This window comes from Aedes aegypti, chromosome 1 (genome assembly GCF_002204515.2).
Source record: "Aedes aegypti strain LVP_AGWG chromosome 1, AaegL5.0 Primary Assembly, whole genome shotgun sequence".
Lineage (NCBI taxonomy): Eukaryota > Metazoa > Arthropoda > Insecta > Diptera > Culicidae > Aedes > Aedes aegypti.
The window spans coordinates 211,722,827-211,740,662 of record NC_035107.1 but is presented as its reverse complement, the minus strand read 5'-3'; the positions used below and the strand labels follow the sequence as shown (position 1 = coordinate 211,740,662).

General features: G+C 42.2%; 1 protein-coding gene across 1 annotated transcript in view; it reads right to left on the bottom strand.

Annotated features, from left to right (window-relative positions):
* Positions 1 to 17,836, bottom strand: part of LOC5568726 (eukaryotic translation initiation factor 3 subunit A) — a 39,863-nt gene that overhangs the window by 5,761 nt on the left and 16,266 nt on the right. Inside the window, exon 2 of the mRNA XM_001658055.2 lies at positions 273 to 3,300. Within this exon, the coding sequence (XP_001658105.1) occupies positions 273 to 3,300 (3,028 nt within the window). The remainder of the gene's footprint in view (positions 1 to 272; positions 3,301 to 17,836) is intronic.

The window sequence follows — 17,836 nt, the reverse complement described above, 5'->3', positions numbered from 1 at the left end:
CCAACATTGATAAATCGCGTCTTATGTCAGAAAATGACGTTTGACTTCGTTTTAGGTGGGCTATAGCCCACTTAACGGGAGCCCAATTAAAACGAAGCCCATCTAAAGATAGTGCAACAACCGAAATTCGACTGTACATATATTACCAATGATGTGCAATGCTTAATTGCAAACTCATTTTTAAGAAGGACAATTCATCAATGCAAATAACAGGGTTGGGGAATCCCTTCAATAAAAAGTAATTAATTTCAAGTGAAATGTGTTCAACTTACCGCATCGGAGGCCGATCTCCACGGCGGATTGGGCCACGATCATCACGATCGTCTCCGCCACGACGAATCGGTCCACGGTCATCGCGGTCGTCTCCTCCGCGGCGCATTGGCGGCCTATCACCACCCATCCGGCGAGGTCCATCGCGATCATCCTTGCCTCCGTCGTCTCCTCCGTGACGCCACTTGTTCGACTCCTGATCATCAGCACGTCGTTCAACACCTCCGGCTCCGCCAGCACCACCGCCACGTACATCACGGAAGCGCGGTTGGTAGACGCCGTCCTTCTTGGGTGCATCCTCTCCCCTCGGTTCCCGTGCTCCGGCTGTTCTCCATCCGGATTCTGGCTTGGTGGCTTCTTGCGCTGCCGGATTTGGTTGAGCTGCCGCAGCTGGAGCGTCACCTCCACGACGATCTCTCCAGGAATCTGCCTCACGCTCACGTTCACGTTCGCGAGCTTTAGCCTGCATTTGGCGATTTTCCTCCGCCTTCTTCGTAGCCTCTTCCTCGCGGGCGCGTCTCTTCTCTTCGAGCAACCGAGCCTTCTCGTCCTCGATGCGCCGTTCCTCGGCACGTCTTTCACGCTCGATGCGTTCCTCTTCCTGCCTTTGCTTGCGGATTTCCTCCTCGGCCCGGCGACGTTCTTCCTCCTTTTCGCGGAGCCATTTCTGGCGGCGTTCCTCGCGTCGCTCATAAACCCGTTCGGTCAGACGCCGTTTGCGCTCTTCCTCCAGGGCGACATTGAAGGCCTTAAGTTTCTCGGCAAACTGGTTGCTGCGCTCGCCCTTCAGCTTCTGCCAGAAGATTTCCCGGTCCGGTTGCATGCGCTTCAAGCGCTCCTGGACAGCTTCGGCGTTCTTGCGTTCGGCGATGGCCGCTTCGATGCGAGAGGCTTCCTGTTTCTCCCAGAACTGCTTATCCTGGACCAGTTTGTCCTCGAGGTACTTCTCGATGAGGGGGATTTCCTCCAGGCGTTTGGCCCGCTCGAAGTAATCGATCTTCTTCTCCTGCGATTTGAGATTGTTGTCGTGGGCCTTGCGTTCCTTTTGGCGTTCTTCCGCCTCCTTGGCGGCGATCTCTTCGGCGTTCATCTTCTTGATGTCTTCCTCGTCGAACTTCTTGAGGATCTTTTGACCGGCGGCCGTCTGCTTGATTTGATCGATCTTTTCCTTCATGTTGCGCTCCTTGATCATCTGGACTTCGTTCTCGTAACGTTTGCGTTCGCGTTCCTCATTTTCCTGCTCCAGACGACGCTGTTCGGCGAGTTTATGCTGGCGAGCGACTTCCTCTAGTTCGCGGAGTTCCTTCTCTTCGCGCTCGAGATTCACCCGCTCGATGTATTCCTTGCGATCTTCGATCTTCTTCTGACGTTGGAGAATGCGCTGATGTTCCTTGACCATGTTTTCTTCGTAGCTTTTGACCATCTGAGCCCGGAGACGATCGCGTTCGGCCTTGTTCCGGTTGGGGTTGATCGTGGCAATGGCACGATGAAGGACAACGGACATGTTGACCAGTTGGGAGCGGACCTGTTCCGAGGGCATCGATTGAAGCGTGGGACCATCGGGATGATCCTCCCGTTGGCTCTCGCTCAGATCCGTTCCGAAATGGACGCAATGGTTGCGGTGATCGATCGTGATTTGCATGTCGTTGTGACGCACACAGTCCACCAGAATACGCTCCAGGTAGAAGCTGGTGGAGAACTTGGCCAGTGCCAAGAAACGAGAGAATTCGATCGACTGGTAGACTTGGGAAACCTGACGGACCAAACGCACCAGGGTGACATCCTGCAGGGCCTGAGTGTACTGAGCGTAGGGATTATTCTCATCGACGGTGATTTCCTGGATGATGTTTTGGACACGTTCGCAGAGATTCAACGGATCGAATTCCACCTCGAGCCACTTGTACAAGTTCTGGAACTGGGGAGCGGCCAGTTGGAGGACATTCAAGCGGAGCACATCCTTCAGCAACGAAGCACGGGTTGGTGGCTGTTGCAGTCCAAGCAGAACCGCAAGCTTCTGGGCCTTCTCCAGGGGGCTCTTGTCGGTTTCGATGAACCGATCAAACTCCGGATGAGCCGACGGAAGTGGAATGGCCAAGGTGGCAATCAGAACGTGGGAAGTCATTCGCTGGATCTCCTCTTGAGTGACATTCTTCTTCATGTCACGGGACAGCTGGAACAACTTCAATAGAGCAGCAGCGTGGAACAGTTGATTGCCGGCCTTCCAGAACACCATGGCCAATTTTTGATAGTAAAGGGCCATTGTCTTCGGCATGGGAGTCTTCTTAGACAGTGTCATCAGCCCGTGGATGTCCTCGATGGCCTTATACGCTTCTAGCCACAATTCCATCTGGATGGCGCAGTCCAGCTGGTTTAGACGGGTGTCCAAGTTCAGCTGCTGGGTCTCCGGCTTCGAGATGCTCACATTGGCCGTCTGCGAGCTCACCTTGCTAATATCTTCCAGATGCTTCCGCAACTTCTCGCACAGCTTCCGGAACTCCATCTTCCGATTGTACTTCAAACAGAATCCGAAAGCCATCTTGGCGATGTCGTGGTACAGATTCTCGCAATGGGAGTTCACCTTCAGCAGTTCCAAACACTGACAGTAGCTTTCCCACAGGAACTTGACCCACGGCAGCAGAATCGTTCGATCCGACCGGTCCTGGGCATCCTCGCCGCAAACCGCGCTCATCAGAATCGATTCCGGCGTGGCCAAATTATCCAGATCGTCAATGTCAAGTATGGCCTGGGACGATTGCTGCTGGGCGGCTTCCGTGCGTTCCTCGGCCATCTTCAGATAGCCTCGGATGACGTTCTCCAGCGAACCCACATTCACCAGCTGGAACATGTTCCGGTACTGGAACAGACCCTCCTTGGCAATGTGGGACTTCTTCAGCTCCACGCAGAGGTCCAGATACTTGAACATAATCGGCTCAATCACCGATTCCGACCAGGTGTAGGTCCATTTCTTGATGCGGAACACCTCCTGGAGGGTGTCCAGGGCACGGGCCGGCTTTCCCACTTCGATGAATTCTGAAAAATAAATGAGAAAGATTAGGAATGAGAGCAATCATCAAGACAGCCACATAATAGTGACTTTAGTGACTGAAATGATCAAAATAGTGACCAAATAATGACTTAAAAACTAAAACTATTTGTCCAAAAATTACATACTATCGTAAATCCATAATCCGATCTCTGGGAAATTTCGGTCATCAAACTCTAACACAAAATAGCACCATTAAAATTACTTGAACGAACGTCATTCAAAACCAGGCTTGGGAACTGTGACCACTATTAATAACAGTTAATCGATTATACCAGTCAACCAAAACACAAAGCAGCACCAGCATCAATACCATCAGGCGTTGCGCTGCCGACGGTTCACACACTGCTTGAATGTTTTTGTTTCTCCACTCTGACCGTTTTCGGGCAGCCATTCCGAGGTGAATGATTGAAATAAATGTTAAATAAGTCAATCGCAAATATTTCGCTTGTGTTTTCAACTAATTGAAATTTATTAGCGCTAATAGCAAGAGCACAATTATTCCGTTGCGATACATATAAACAGGTTCAATTTTATGCTGCCTTTATCGAGCAAAAATGCAAAACCCCGAAAACCGGAAAAATCGTGTCACCACTGTGCTCGAGTCATTTCGCATTCGGGTTTGAAAAAACGTTGGGAAGAAGAAGATTACAGTTTTGAAGAGCCGTGACATTTTTTTGTTTTGAACGGTCATGTTTTGCTTTGGATTTTGATGGTCGTGTAGAAAAATGTGAATGTCGAGGTGGTAAATGTTTGCGACAGTACATTTCCCATCCCTGTTCAAAACACGTCGGTTCGTCGCAAAATCTATCCAGAGATGACTCCAAAGATTCAATGACTTCGTTATGTACACTACACATACAAGCAGAATATTTTTGCTAGATTAATCCAAAAACTCAATTAGGGAGACATACTGTATAGTGGGACACTTTTTGTTTCAAATTTATAATTATTTTTGGCGTGATTTTTTTATTAATTCCACGATTGAACAAGCGAAAACAGATCAAATGACTTGTTATATCTTTAAACATTAACTTTCAAAGCTATCACAATGTTTGTACAAATGTGCATTAATTTGTAAGTGTCCTCTATGTCCGGACCCTAAACTCCCATTAAAATAAATTACGATAAGAACTTCCATATGAGTGCGCCAAATTAATGAAAAAAAAGGAACTAGCCAAACAAGGACAGCAAATCGCGCAGCTATCCATGCGCATCACCCCGTTAACTCCAATTCTTTCCCAAGAACCTGGTACTTCCTCACGACAACCGCCCTTGAAAAGACGCCGTGATGACGGTTCGGTTTCCAACAAACCTCTCGTCGGGGGCACTAAAATAGTGGCTGATGCAAACGTGCTTACCGTGCCTGAGCCCATCGAGCTTTTCTGGGTGTATCTCTCTCGTATTCACCCTAGTGTTAAACCGGATGCGGTTGAACAACTGGTTAAGGATTGCTTGCACTGTGAAGGAATCATCAAAGCGATTCCGCTTGTTAAGCGGGGAATCGATACCAATCGCCTGAACTTCATCTCATTCAAAGTCGGCATTGACCCTAGCCTTCGCGAAGCTGCGCTCAACGCGGACACATGGCCGAAAGGAATACTGTTTCGCGAGTTTGAAGACAGCACATCAAAAAACTTGTGGCTGCCACGCCAAAACACGCCTGCTATCCTGATTTCCCCAGATCCAGCCAGCTCGCCATTTTCAACTCCGGTATCCGGCATTGTACCGAGCTGTTAACACCTGAATGCTGTAAACCAGAACGCACTGCCTGTCGCATTATGGGAGCCCTCGAACCTCTCGACACAGTCGCGCAAGCTGCTTCCCGCCATCTCAGCCGTTCTGGTCCTGTTGTCGAGTATGGTAACAGGGTCTCCCAACCCTCTCACACAGGCAAGTATTCATCGTTTAGTAGCTCTTCTCCGCTTGATCAGTTCTCACGTTCTAGCGCTGTGGATCCCTCTGCCACCACGAGTAATCGCTTGTATAGTCAAATCGCTGCGACCATGGCCTCCTCATATCTGGAGTCCGCCGACAATTATCTCATTTCCATCGACGGCCCTTCAATAGAAGCTCACTGCGCAACCCAGCTATTTTCACAACCAGGACGCACTGTATACAGCTTTTTGGAAGCCCCTGATTCCTCTAGCGAAGTCGTGCCATCTCCCGCCATCGCTCAGCACAGTCGTCCTGGTCCTTTAGCTAGATGCGGATCAGGGGTCTTCCATCGCGTACTCACAGGCAAGTACATTCAAGCCTCTGTTCCTTCGTCGCCTGATGCGCCCTCAATTTTTAGTGTCAACGACGATATTTCAACTTCATCTGCTGCTGGACAACCAGAACGCATCGTAGAAAGCTTCATGGAAGCCCTCGATCCCTCCGCTACAGTCCTGCCTCTTGCTGCCCACGTTCATCACAGTCGTTCTGGTCCTGTAGTCGGTAACGGAGAGAGGGTCTTCCAACAACCCGACTCTGGCGAGTATTCACCTGTTTCAACATGCACTCATTCGACACCTGACGCACTATTGCATTCCAGAATAAGCGAACCTTCGAAACTAGACATCGTTCTGTACTACCAAAATGTCGGCGGCATGAATACAAGTATCGACGATTATCGCTTAGCCGTCTCGGATGCCTGCTACGATATTATCGTCTTAACCGAGACTTGGCTTGACTCTAAAACGCTTTCTAATCAGGTATTCGGATCCGGTTACGAGGTATTTCGTTGCGATCGGAATCCAAACAATAGCTGCAAACGCACCGGAGGCGGTGTTCTTGTGGCGGTTCGCTCTGGACTGAGAGTGAAAGCTCTTGACAACGGCCTGTGGAGGTGCTTGGAACAAGTCTGGGTATCTATCCAGTTCGACGGTCGTACATTGTTTTTGTGCGCCTTGTACATTGCACCCGATCGGGTGCGCGACGTCGAACTTATTAATGCTCACTGTCAATCTGTGTTCTCTATGATGGAGTCAGCATCCCCGACGGACGAAATAATCATTGTCGGTGACTTCAATCTTGCTGGTGTTTCGTGGAAATCGTCTCACAGCGGTTTCCTCTACCCGGACCCCGAGTGCTCGTCGTTCCATGCCTGTGCGATTAATCTGTTGGATAGCTACTGTGCCGCCACATTGACTCAAATCAATCACGTTGTCAATGAAAATAACCGTAGTCTGGATCTATGTTTCGTGAGTTTCCAAGAAAAAGCACCAATTATTTCCGAGGCTCCGTGCGCCTTAATAAAAGATGTCGCTCATCATCCTGCGTTGATGATATCTATTGAAGGCTACCAGATATCCGAATTCGACGATCGCCCCGCCTCTGTTTCGCACAACTTTGTGAAAGCCGATCATCGTAGCATTGCAGATGTCCTGTCAAGTATCGATTGGGCAACTATACTTGACCCCCGCGATGTTGAAGTCGCTGCAACTACTTTTTCAAATGTTCTCTCATATGTCATCGACAGGCATGTACCAAAGCGCATACATCTTCAAGACGCACATCCTCCCTGGCAAACAAAAGAGCTTCGCCAACTTAAGTCGCAGAAGAGAGCCGCTTTAAGGAAACTAACAAAGCATCGAACGCTTCCTCTAAGGGACGATTATGTGAGGATCAATAACGAATATAAAAGATTAAGTCGCTTATGTTACTCTCAGCACCAGCGAGATATAGAGCTTAAACTTAAAAATAAGCCCAAATCCTTCTGGAAATTTGTAAATGAACAACGTAAGGAATCTGGCTTTCCGTCGTCTATGGAGCTGAACGGAGAAATCGCATCTACCACGCAAGAAATCTGTCAGCTGTTCGCTGAAAAATTTGCCAACGTTTTCAACGATGAGGGCATCACCGAGGTCCAAGTAAGCCGCGCAGCCAGTTATGTTCCTCTGAATGGTGAATCGTTGAGTGCTATCGACGTACAATTCGACGCGATCACCAAGGCCACTTCAAAGCTCAAATCCTCAAATAATCCGAGGCCAGACGGTGTCCCCTCCGCACTCCTGAAAAAACACATCGACAACTTGCTAGTTCCTCTCCGTCATCTTTTTCAAATGTCGCTTTCCAGTGGCACTTTTCCGTCCTGCTGGAAAACCGCATACATGTTCCCAGTACATAAAAAAGGAAGTAAACACGACGTGAATAACTACCGAGGAATTGCGGCGCTGTGTTCCGTCTCGAAACTTTTCGAGCTTGTCGTTATGGAACCTTTGCTCTCACACTGTCAGCAGTATGTCAGCCCCGACCAGCATGGTTTCACTGCGGGCCGGTCAACTACCACTAATTTACTGTGCCTCACATCCTACATCACTAATAGCATGACGGAACGTACGCAGACGGATGTCATATACACCGATCTCTCTGCTGCATTCGATAAGCTGGACCACGCTATCGCGATCGCAAAGCTCGACAGACTTGGTGTCAGCGGCAATTTGTTATGTTGGTTCCGGACGTACCTCACCGGTCGTCAATTATTGGTTTCAATTGGCGATTTCAAATCTAGTAGCTTTTCTGCTTCTTCTGGCATCCCACAAGGTAGCCATTTGGGTCCGTTGATCTTTCTGTTGTATTTCAACGATGTTCATCTGCTAATCAAAGGTCCTCGTTTGTCTTACGCCGACGACCTAAAAATGTACCTACAGATCCGCTCTACAACCGACTGCCACTTTTTGCAACAACAGATTGACGCTTTCGCTAACTGGTGCTCTCTTAATAGGATGGTAGTTAACCCAGTCAAATGTTCAATTATAACGTTCTCACGACTGAAGCAGCCGACCCTATTCGCCTACAGTCTGTATGGGACGATTATCGAACGCGTTAACCACGTGAAAGATCTGGGTGTCATCATGGACTCACAATTGTCTTTCAGGCAGCATGTGTCGTACACCGTAGACAAGGCGTCCAGAACCCTTGGATTTATCTTCAGGATCGCCAAAAACTTCACGGACATCTACTGCATAAAGTCGCTTTATTGCTCCCTCGTTCGTTCCACTCTGGAATATTGTTCTGCAGTCTGGTGTCCTGCATACAACAACGGCGCCGAGCGAATCGAGTCGGTTCAACGCCGCTTTCTATGTTTTGCGCTTCGCAAACTACCGTGGACGAATCCGTTCCGCCTACCTAGTTACGAGAGCAGATGCCAACTAATAGATCTCGAGCTACTCCGCACGCGAAGAGACACAATCGGAGCTTTGACGATCGCCGATACGCTTCAGGGACGAATAGACTGCGCATCAATCCTCGAACAAATCGACTTGAATGCTCGACCACGACTGCTCCGCAATAGTTCGCTCCTAAGGCTTCCTCTCCGACGGACGAACTACAGTACTAACGGTGGGATCAACGGATTACTGAAACTTTTCAACCGAGTCGCATCAATCTTCGACTTTCATCTCACTCGTGAGTTCTTACGTCGAAGATTTTCATCCTTTTTTGCTGGACGAAACAACTGACAACGGCTTTGAATGTGCTTTAGATTAAGTTTTAGCTCTTGACTTCCATATGTGTTATTTGTTGATTTGACCTTTCTTGTCTCGATTTGTATGTTTTTAACTACCAACATCATTGGGGCCTCACTTTGCCTGTTGATGTAACAAATAAACAAACATATTCAGTCATCGGCAAACACTTGCATTAAATCGCGCAAATTAAAGAAAATTGTGTACACTGTCCACACTATTATGATCACCTCATCACGATTATTAGTCACTCCATTCTACATGCAATTGAAGTGAACATGACCCATAATGCACGAATTCATTATTTGACGTTTGAGCGGTGCCGTCCCAAGTAACCACGAAGCTGTATATGAATACTTTATGTTTGCTCTATAGTGTGCTATCAGATTTTGTTTCAAAGTGACATAACCTTTAAGAGCTTTATAAAGCATAATTAAAGTGGGAAAGGGCCCCACAACAACCAAATTAATGAAATACTTGGTAAAGCAGTTTTAATGCACAAGCCCTACTAAAGCATTTATGTTTGTATATTTAGGGTTCATGATGTATACTAGCTTAAAATAATGTATGTTTAGGGCTTGCGTTAAACATAAACAAAACAATGAATCCATTGGCTACCTTTGGATTTCTTTACCATATCAATGATTTTTTTTTGTTGGAATCAGGATTCGAATCCACAACTAGGGTGATGGTGTACTGGATGCCTGGCGCGTTGGTGTCCTGTGCTAAAGCTGCTGATGTGATAAGGTAAGATAAAAGTTCCTTATTAACGAAGCCACTGTGTGTGTTAAGGTGAAACATCTCGGAATCCAAAGATGGCCGTCACAATGGCCGTCACAATGGCCGACTTGTGCCCCTACTCACGTTTTCAAAGGCACAAAACTGGAGAAATAGTTAGCAAATGTTTCTGATCTTCTTATTTTAAGCTTTCTGCTATTGCACAAAGCCAAAATAAAAAGTTCACTGTTGTTGGATGCTTTCTTCGCGAGATTTGTGCCTTTGAAGTTTCAGTGCAACTTCAGATGTTGATTCTAAACTGTTTCACCTTAACATTACTATTCGCCCAGTTATTACGAATAGAAAGAATTCTCTTCGGCGATTGATTTCCTTTCCTCACCAAATGAAACATCAATAGAAATCACCATTCTTTTTCGTAGTGGAAATAACAGAACATACCCCACAAAACAAAGCCCTAGCGCATTAAACAGATTTCAGGGAAGAGAAATTGATCGACATTTCCTCTCGCTCCTTATGAATAAAAGAGTCTCATAGATAAAATACAACAATTTTGAATGAATACATATATCCGTAGATCATGAAATGGGGGTTCGAGATGAAAGAAAGTCATTTCATTATTCTTCCATATCCCACAAAACGTAATGAGCCAGTGCGAACGTGCTCGATCGTCTTACTTATTTATTACAGATTCGAGTGTGTTTAATGAGGTTATGTAATCTTATATGACAGCATAACTGTATATTCACTCTAAACGCTTAGCATAATGCTATATTAAAATAATGCTACAAAGCATTTACAATGTTAATCAAATGCATCATTGCTTGACAGTTATTGAATAAATGCATGATAACATTATTAATGCAAACAATGTTGACTTTCGACCAAATTAATGCAATAGTATAATGCTTGTGGTTACTTGGGGTGTTATCTATGTGGCTATAGGCCAGGAGAAGTGGATGAACTTGTCATTCATTTTTCTGTCAATTCTCATACAAAATATACTTTTTCTCTGACATAAATTCACTCTAGGTGAACCATTTTCCCTGGCCTATGGCAACGAGTTAATATGCCACCGCTCAAACGTCAATCTAGTGAACTCGTGCATCGGTTCATAGTGGGTAACCTATGATACTGTCAGTTTTTTTTTGTTATTAATAGTGTCAACTTTTTTGTCAACCCAATTTTTTATTTTCGATCTAAATATCATTTTCGGTATCTAAAATCGATCTAAACACGTTTTGGAAAATGATTTATTTTCATTCGCAAATTTGTGAATTTTAGTTTTTGATTTTTCAAATTTTTATTTTTGAACATCCCTGTCCACACTACTGGTTATTCCGGGAGTTTTGCTCGAGAGAAATAAAAGGCACGTTGCTCTTCTCGGTTACTAACTCAACAATGACAATGTTCGTTTATTTAGCATTGGGTGACATTTATATAAAGCAATGGGCGCTTCTGCGCAAAATATCGATTTAATTATTAGCATCCTCCCCCCGGTTGGCACACAGTGTCCAACAATCTCACAGGGCGTTATCAATCGGTAGAACCGCAATCTTTCCGATCGCCCGCTTCACCAGTAGATGTCCTCACAGTGACTACTCGAACGATATTGTCTGAGCCAGGATGAATCTGCACAATCCGTCCGAGACGCCATTGCTGTGGCGCCATGTTCTCTTCTCGCAGGACTACGAGCATTCCCGGCTTGATAACCAACTTCTCCTTTTTTTTTGGTTTTTTTTGTATGGTATTCAGTTGGAGCTGCCTGACAGCTTAACTTGTCAAGGCTGAACCCTCGGTCTGGCTTTTGCCAAGTTTCCCCTCTACCAGGACCAATACTCAGACGGACTAGGCAATGGCGCCCACACGAACACTGTTTTTTATTAGTATTATGACGTGGTAGTTTTTGAAAAGTACCCATATTCCCTTGCTTCTGAGAAAAGAAAGCATGAAAATCAGCAGCTCCATTAGAATAGGGTCCTAAAGCCCTGTCCTAATTTTGATACCAAACGCTTAAGTTTAGGCTAAAAACACATGTTTACTCAATTTATAAATGATTTTCGTTGGTTAGAGTTAATAGAACATTTTTTTATTGTTTTTGAGATTTTGTCACACCCCTTGGCTTAAACTCAAATGTTTGGGTGTATTTTGTTTTCCGTGTCCCTTCCGAAATGTCAGATAGGAACAACCCCAGTGTTAAAACTAAAAACCCTGTGGCATTTTTGTCTACAAAGTGAACGTCAAACATGATCAAAAGTGTCAAAGTTCATATTTGGAGCAATGTTTAAAATTACATTTTAAATATGTTATAGCCATTATTTGAGCTGGAAATATGGCTAAAGTAGTTGCAAGAACATGCTCTTTCGTATTATTCAATAATAACAAGAATTCATTAAACATTTTAGGACCCAATTTGTTTGAAATAGTAGTGCATTACTAATACTGTCTAGTCGAAATGGTTTTGAATAATTTGTCATTCAAGTGCTATTCTGATTACTATTGTCTTTTACGTAAGATTAGAGTCTTAAATGTCAAGTGTCGTCAAGTCTTAACAAAATTAGGCTGTTTAGTAGTAGTTCTAGTTAATTTCATTTCTTGTTGTTAAAAGTATTCATTGGTCATTACGTTCATATATCCTTAAAGAAAAAAGTCGCTTTCCTTGTCTGTTCAACAATTTTTCGAAACTAGCAAGTGTACCCTAATGATCGATCTCAGCGTCTTACTTTCCATAGTCATTTTTATAGTGAATATTGAAGAGTAAAGATACCTTAGGCTTCTATTACAGTCTCCTACAAGATTCACTTTTCGGTGGCAAATGCAATGCTTCACAACGCCTACTTTCTACTTGTAAATTTTGCAAAAATGAAGCTGGAATTAGATTATTTATACCGCTGTTACAAAAGAGGTAAGGTACAGTGGGGGAAGTGTATCAGTGGGGTAAGTGGATCATTTCTCAATATTAAGCATAAATACTTGAATATGTTGAATGTTTTCGCATCATTGCCTTGTTTTAGGTTAAATTCTTATGCCCACACTGATACTATTGCAAAACTGGTACTACACGTACACTAACACAAGCAAACTTTTTAGCTGCAAAAATTAATTAATTTGAAAATTGTTTTCCATCAATCAAAAATCCATTGTATCTCTGTCTAAAATCCAATTCTATTATTTTTTTCGACACATGGTGCGCATTTCAGTTCTAATTAAATGAATCACAATGAAAAATATATGATTTTTATAAATAAATACAAATATATTGGACATGGTACACTTACCCCTACTTTTTAATGGGGTGGGGTAAGTGGATCAAGTATTATTATCATTTATTGGCAGACTGCTTACAAGAACTTTAATAAGCTTTAATATCCGCAAATGTTGTTTTCCTTTATTTTGTTCCATTCCCAGTTTGAAATTGTCAAATTCACCATAGAAAATTTAAATTAATCCACCTAAAAGTTTTTTCAACCTTTCTGGTATAAAAAAAAATATAAAAGAATAATTATTTCAAGATTCACACGAAACTTTTCGTGGTTTATCTAAGCTGAGTTGCAAAAGAGCAACCTATACTAATTTTCCAATTGAAAGCATAGTATCGTACCTTATTTGACCATATAAATTATTCTAGACAGATGATACACATATATTTATAGATAGAATAGAAGGATTTCAGTTTGTTATTCAAAAGTAAATGTAACTAATATTTTTTCGAAAACATCGTTAGGAATAATCCTACAATACTGCTGTATAACTTATGTGTATAAAAGGATGAATTTTCTCCAAATTATTCTAGTTACAATGTGTTTTTTTTTGTTCGAATTAGTGTGAACTATTATATACATATTTTTCATTATATTTTGATTAAATAAAGATACTTTTTAATTTTAAAGTATTAAAATGTAACATTACTAGCACCAATATCAAGAACGAGAGTAAAATCATTCTTATTATACATAATTACACCACATTTGTTTTGAGAACAGATTTGTTTTAACGGTGATCCACTTACCCCACCATGGTGGGGCAAGTGGATCAATTGGCGCAATTTTTTAAGTCCCTCATATTCAATATATAACGATCAGAAAAATCGAAATAAATGACGATTTGAAGTAAAATAGTCCCAAATTTGTTATCCACAGAAAAAAGTTTGAATTACATTATTCACGTTAGCTGTACATAACAATGAAGTTAACTACAGGTCGGACTCGATTATCCGGAGATTCGATTATCCGGGATTCGATTATCCGGAATTTTAGACTCGATTATCCGGAATTTATTTTTTGGTGTTCTTATTTTTCAATTTTTATGCATAAATCTTAGATAATTTGGTAGGGTAGAAGCACCGGTTTTGGCCATACGCCAGTTGTAGCCATAGTTGATTATACACCGTTTTACATAACCAATCAGCATGAAACCTTTTGTGTTCAGTAGATCACATTCAGATGATAGAGCTACATTCATTTACTCGTCCAAATTGATTCAAAACATAAGAAAAACAATTCATTTTCTTTATAATTTTAACTCCCATACACCTAATTTAGCCAGGGCACTCCTAATTTGGCCACTCTCATGAGAAATCAATGCGAATGGCCAATTTAGGAACCGAAGTTAAATCTCTGGCTGAAACTGATTCCGTTGGCCTATATTGACCAACGGGATTTTCAAAGCGAAAAAATGGTATTACCTCAGTTTTGATATTTTACACAGATAATATGGATTGAAAGCTTGCATTTGACATATTTGTAGTATAAATACGGCTTCCCATTTAATTTTTATTGTAATTTTCTCTTAGGCTGGCCAAAACCGGTGCTTTTACCCTATTGCAATAACAATATGAATGATTTTGCAGTTTTGAACGTATTTGGGTTTGAAAAAGTGTTTTTTTTTTGTGTAGGGTAACCAATATATTTTGGACACCTTGGGCTATTTTCTTGCAAATTTCCCAGTTTAAATAAAAAAAACCATTGTCATTTAAAAAGATAGGACTATTCCGCACTTGCATCGCCCGTTTGTACACAGAAAATGTGTTTATTTTATCTCAAATTAATTTAATTCAATCGGTTCATCCATGCAACCGTTACAACACGTTACACACAGAAAGTGAAGCCGTCATAAATTTTTCAAATGTAAACAAAAACGTTTTTCAATTTCTGGACTAAAAGCATAGAATTTCTTCGGTTTTCCATTGTCAATCGATTGATTAGACTATGAGCAAGCGTATTATACAGCCAGAGTCGTAGACTTTGTCGCCAATCGATAAAAAATGCCGGGGGTCCAAAATATATACTTTGAGGGTCCAAAATGTATTGGTGTGTCCAAAATAATGAAAAACAATGCTTCACAATTCAAATATTTTCGACGTTTTTTGGATCCTACATGACCGTATGGGCATTTTTATCTCAAAGAGGATGTTTTTTCTCTACATTTTGGCATGTTCTTTGACTTGGTTACGCTGTGCAATTAATTAATTGGCACAAATAACTAAAATCACTTCCTTAGGGGGTCCAAAATACGACCGGTACCCTATGCTGATCAAAAAACTTTTTTATCTTGTATAAACCCCTACTGTTCCTAGAAATAATTTCTGGCTACGCCACCGCATCATATAAATAAAACAACGAAAAACAGGTAATATTTAAGTTCTTTTATAGAAGATTTCAATTTTTTCTTAGTGATTCGATTATCCGGAGGATTCGATTATCCGGAGCGAAAAATAAATCGATACACCGGATAATCGAGTCCGACCTGTATTGATTTTTCTGTATCCACTTACCCCACGGTACCTTATTTCTTATTATGGCAATGTAAAAACCATATTAAAATAAGATTGTCGCCACTTATTTCTACTCAGTGAATCTACTAGTCATATTCCTAAGAGTTCCTAAGTATTCCCTACGTCGTATATGATAACGATGTATCTAGCTAGCTAATAGTAAGAGTGGCTACGGATCATTCTGGTTAGCAGAAGGCAAACTGAACGTCACCAATAGTATTAATGTCCACTTCGAATAGATTAATTATTTGAAATGGGCATCAATTCTATCAATGACGCAGAATGTCCGTTGGATCACATCCGAGATATTATTGCGTCTATGCCATATGAATTATGACGCGGCTTTAAGCAAAAAAATGCCAAAATGTGATACCACCACTACAGGTTACGCCTTTGGTTTCCATCATATGGGCTAATGGATTATGCCCTCCCATCGCGGCAAGGTCGCATAACCAAGGGGAGGGCTTGATAACCAACTTCTCCTTGTACCAATTACCTCTAGGCTGAAGTTCGTTGAGATACTCCGATGACCACCTTGCCCAAAACATTTGTTTTTGTCTCCGAAGATACTGCCAACGGGATAACGACGACACTCTGACTTCCTCGTAGTTTGGTTCAGGTGGAGCTGTGAGTTCATGTCCAACCAGAAAGTGAGCTGGGGTCAACGCCATCAAATCGTTTGGATCGCTTGTCAGTTGAGTCATCGGACGCGAATTGAGAATCGCCTCTATTTGTACGGCCACCGTCGTTAGCTCTTCGTAGGTCAATGATGTTTCGCATAGGACCTTTTTCAACAACGATTTGGCTGCCTTCACTCCCGCTTCCCATATCCCGCCAAAGTTGGGCGAGCGAGGCGGAATGAAGGACCATTGTATCTCCTTTGCCTCGCAGTACTGGTTGATCTTATCGGTAGCCTGCTGCGTTTTGAAAAGCCGTGAGGGCCCCTAACTCTGCGCACTTTTACCAAAATCCACCAAAATCTGGTAAATCATTTAAATTTTTGTTTAAAATTTGTTATCCATATATTGATACAATAGTAATAAAAAAATACGTGAAGAATTTTCTTGACAAATTTTCGTTTATTACTTTAATAAAAAATAAAATAGCTTTAAAAATATTGAAAAACGTCCTGTCGCGATTCTAACAGTACCTAATGGATGCATTGTCACATTTTCGTAGACTCCTCCTTCCCTGAACGATAGACGTAATTTTTGAATGCTCCCTAACCATGCAATAGAATAATTTTGATTTTTTGTATAGTTTCATGAGTCAATATCGAGTAATGGAACATCGAGGTTTAATCGTATTTGCTATATAGAAACACCAATAAAGAACTGTTATTGATCTGAAATATGAATCGTTCATTAATAACGTCATGCTTATACAGGGCGGCGATACTTGTCGATTGAGTGATGAACAATACATTAAGCATGGATATACCCTTTCGCTTAAACTATTCTTCGTATTTAGTAGGAATGTTCGGGTTTCACATATAACAAATCAGAACCAGGTTCCTATTAATTTTATTCAAACTCGGACCCGAACCGAATAAAAGAAAATTTCGTTTTTATATTTTCTATTGAAAATTCATAAACAGTCAAAGCTAATTTTCCTTTACACGCCAAGAAAGAATGCAAAAAGATGTAGTTTGTACCCTTTTTGTATGTTGCTTTGGATTTTAGAAAACTAAGTTAATTACATGTTTTGGAAATCATATGATGATTTCGATTATTTTGAGAGTTCCACTTAATGGCCTTCAGTAACAGTAATTATCATGGATTGAATTAAAGATAAAATTCACTTCACTTAATAAACTTCTATGTTAGAGACATTCCACGCTCCACTGGGGACGTAAAGCCGTGTAAAGCAAGAAAATTAAGATTAATTCAGAGTTTGAATGCTAGTAATGCTTTTAGCAAAATACTTCAACTGTTATAAATAATGTATCGAGTGCGCAGAGTTAGGAACCTGAATGCGCAGAATAAGGAGCATTGCAAAAATGAGTGCGCAGAGTTAGGAACACGGACACCCTTGAGAAAAATTAAAAATTTGCAATAAAAATCATTACTTAGTGAAGCTTTTATATTTTTTCCTTATACATGAAATCAATAAGTATTTGCTCCCAAAATTTCAGAGGATTGTGTTTTGTTTTCAATTAATTACAGCTGTTTGAAATTTAAAAATCCTTAAGTGCGCAGAGTATGGGGCCTTCACGGTAGATGGGACCTGCATAATCTATGCCGGTTTTGGCAAATGCAGGAGCGGGTAGTCAATAAACTGCCCAATTTCCGACGATTTCATCCGGAAGCAACGCACACACTTCTTCACAACTTGGCGAACGATGCTCTTTCCCTTCATCGGCCAGTAATGGCGCCGAACGATGGCAAGCAGACCTTGGTAGTCCACGTGCACGTGTTCCTTATGAAGCGTTTCGATCAATATTTTGCTGACGTGATGTTCATATGGCAACAGCAGCTGATATTTTCGTTGGAATGGAACCTGATGTTTAAGGCGACCATTGACTCGTAGAAATCCTTCGCTGTCGATGAACGGTGCTAACTGTAG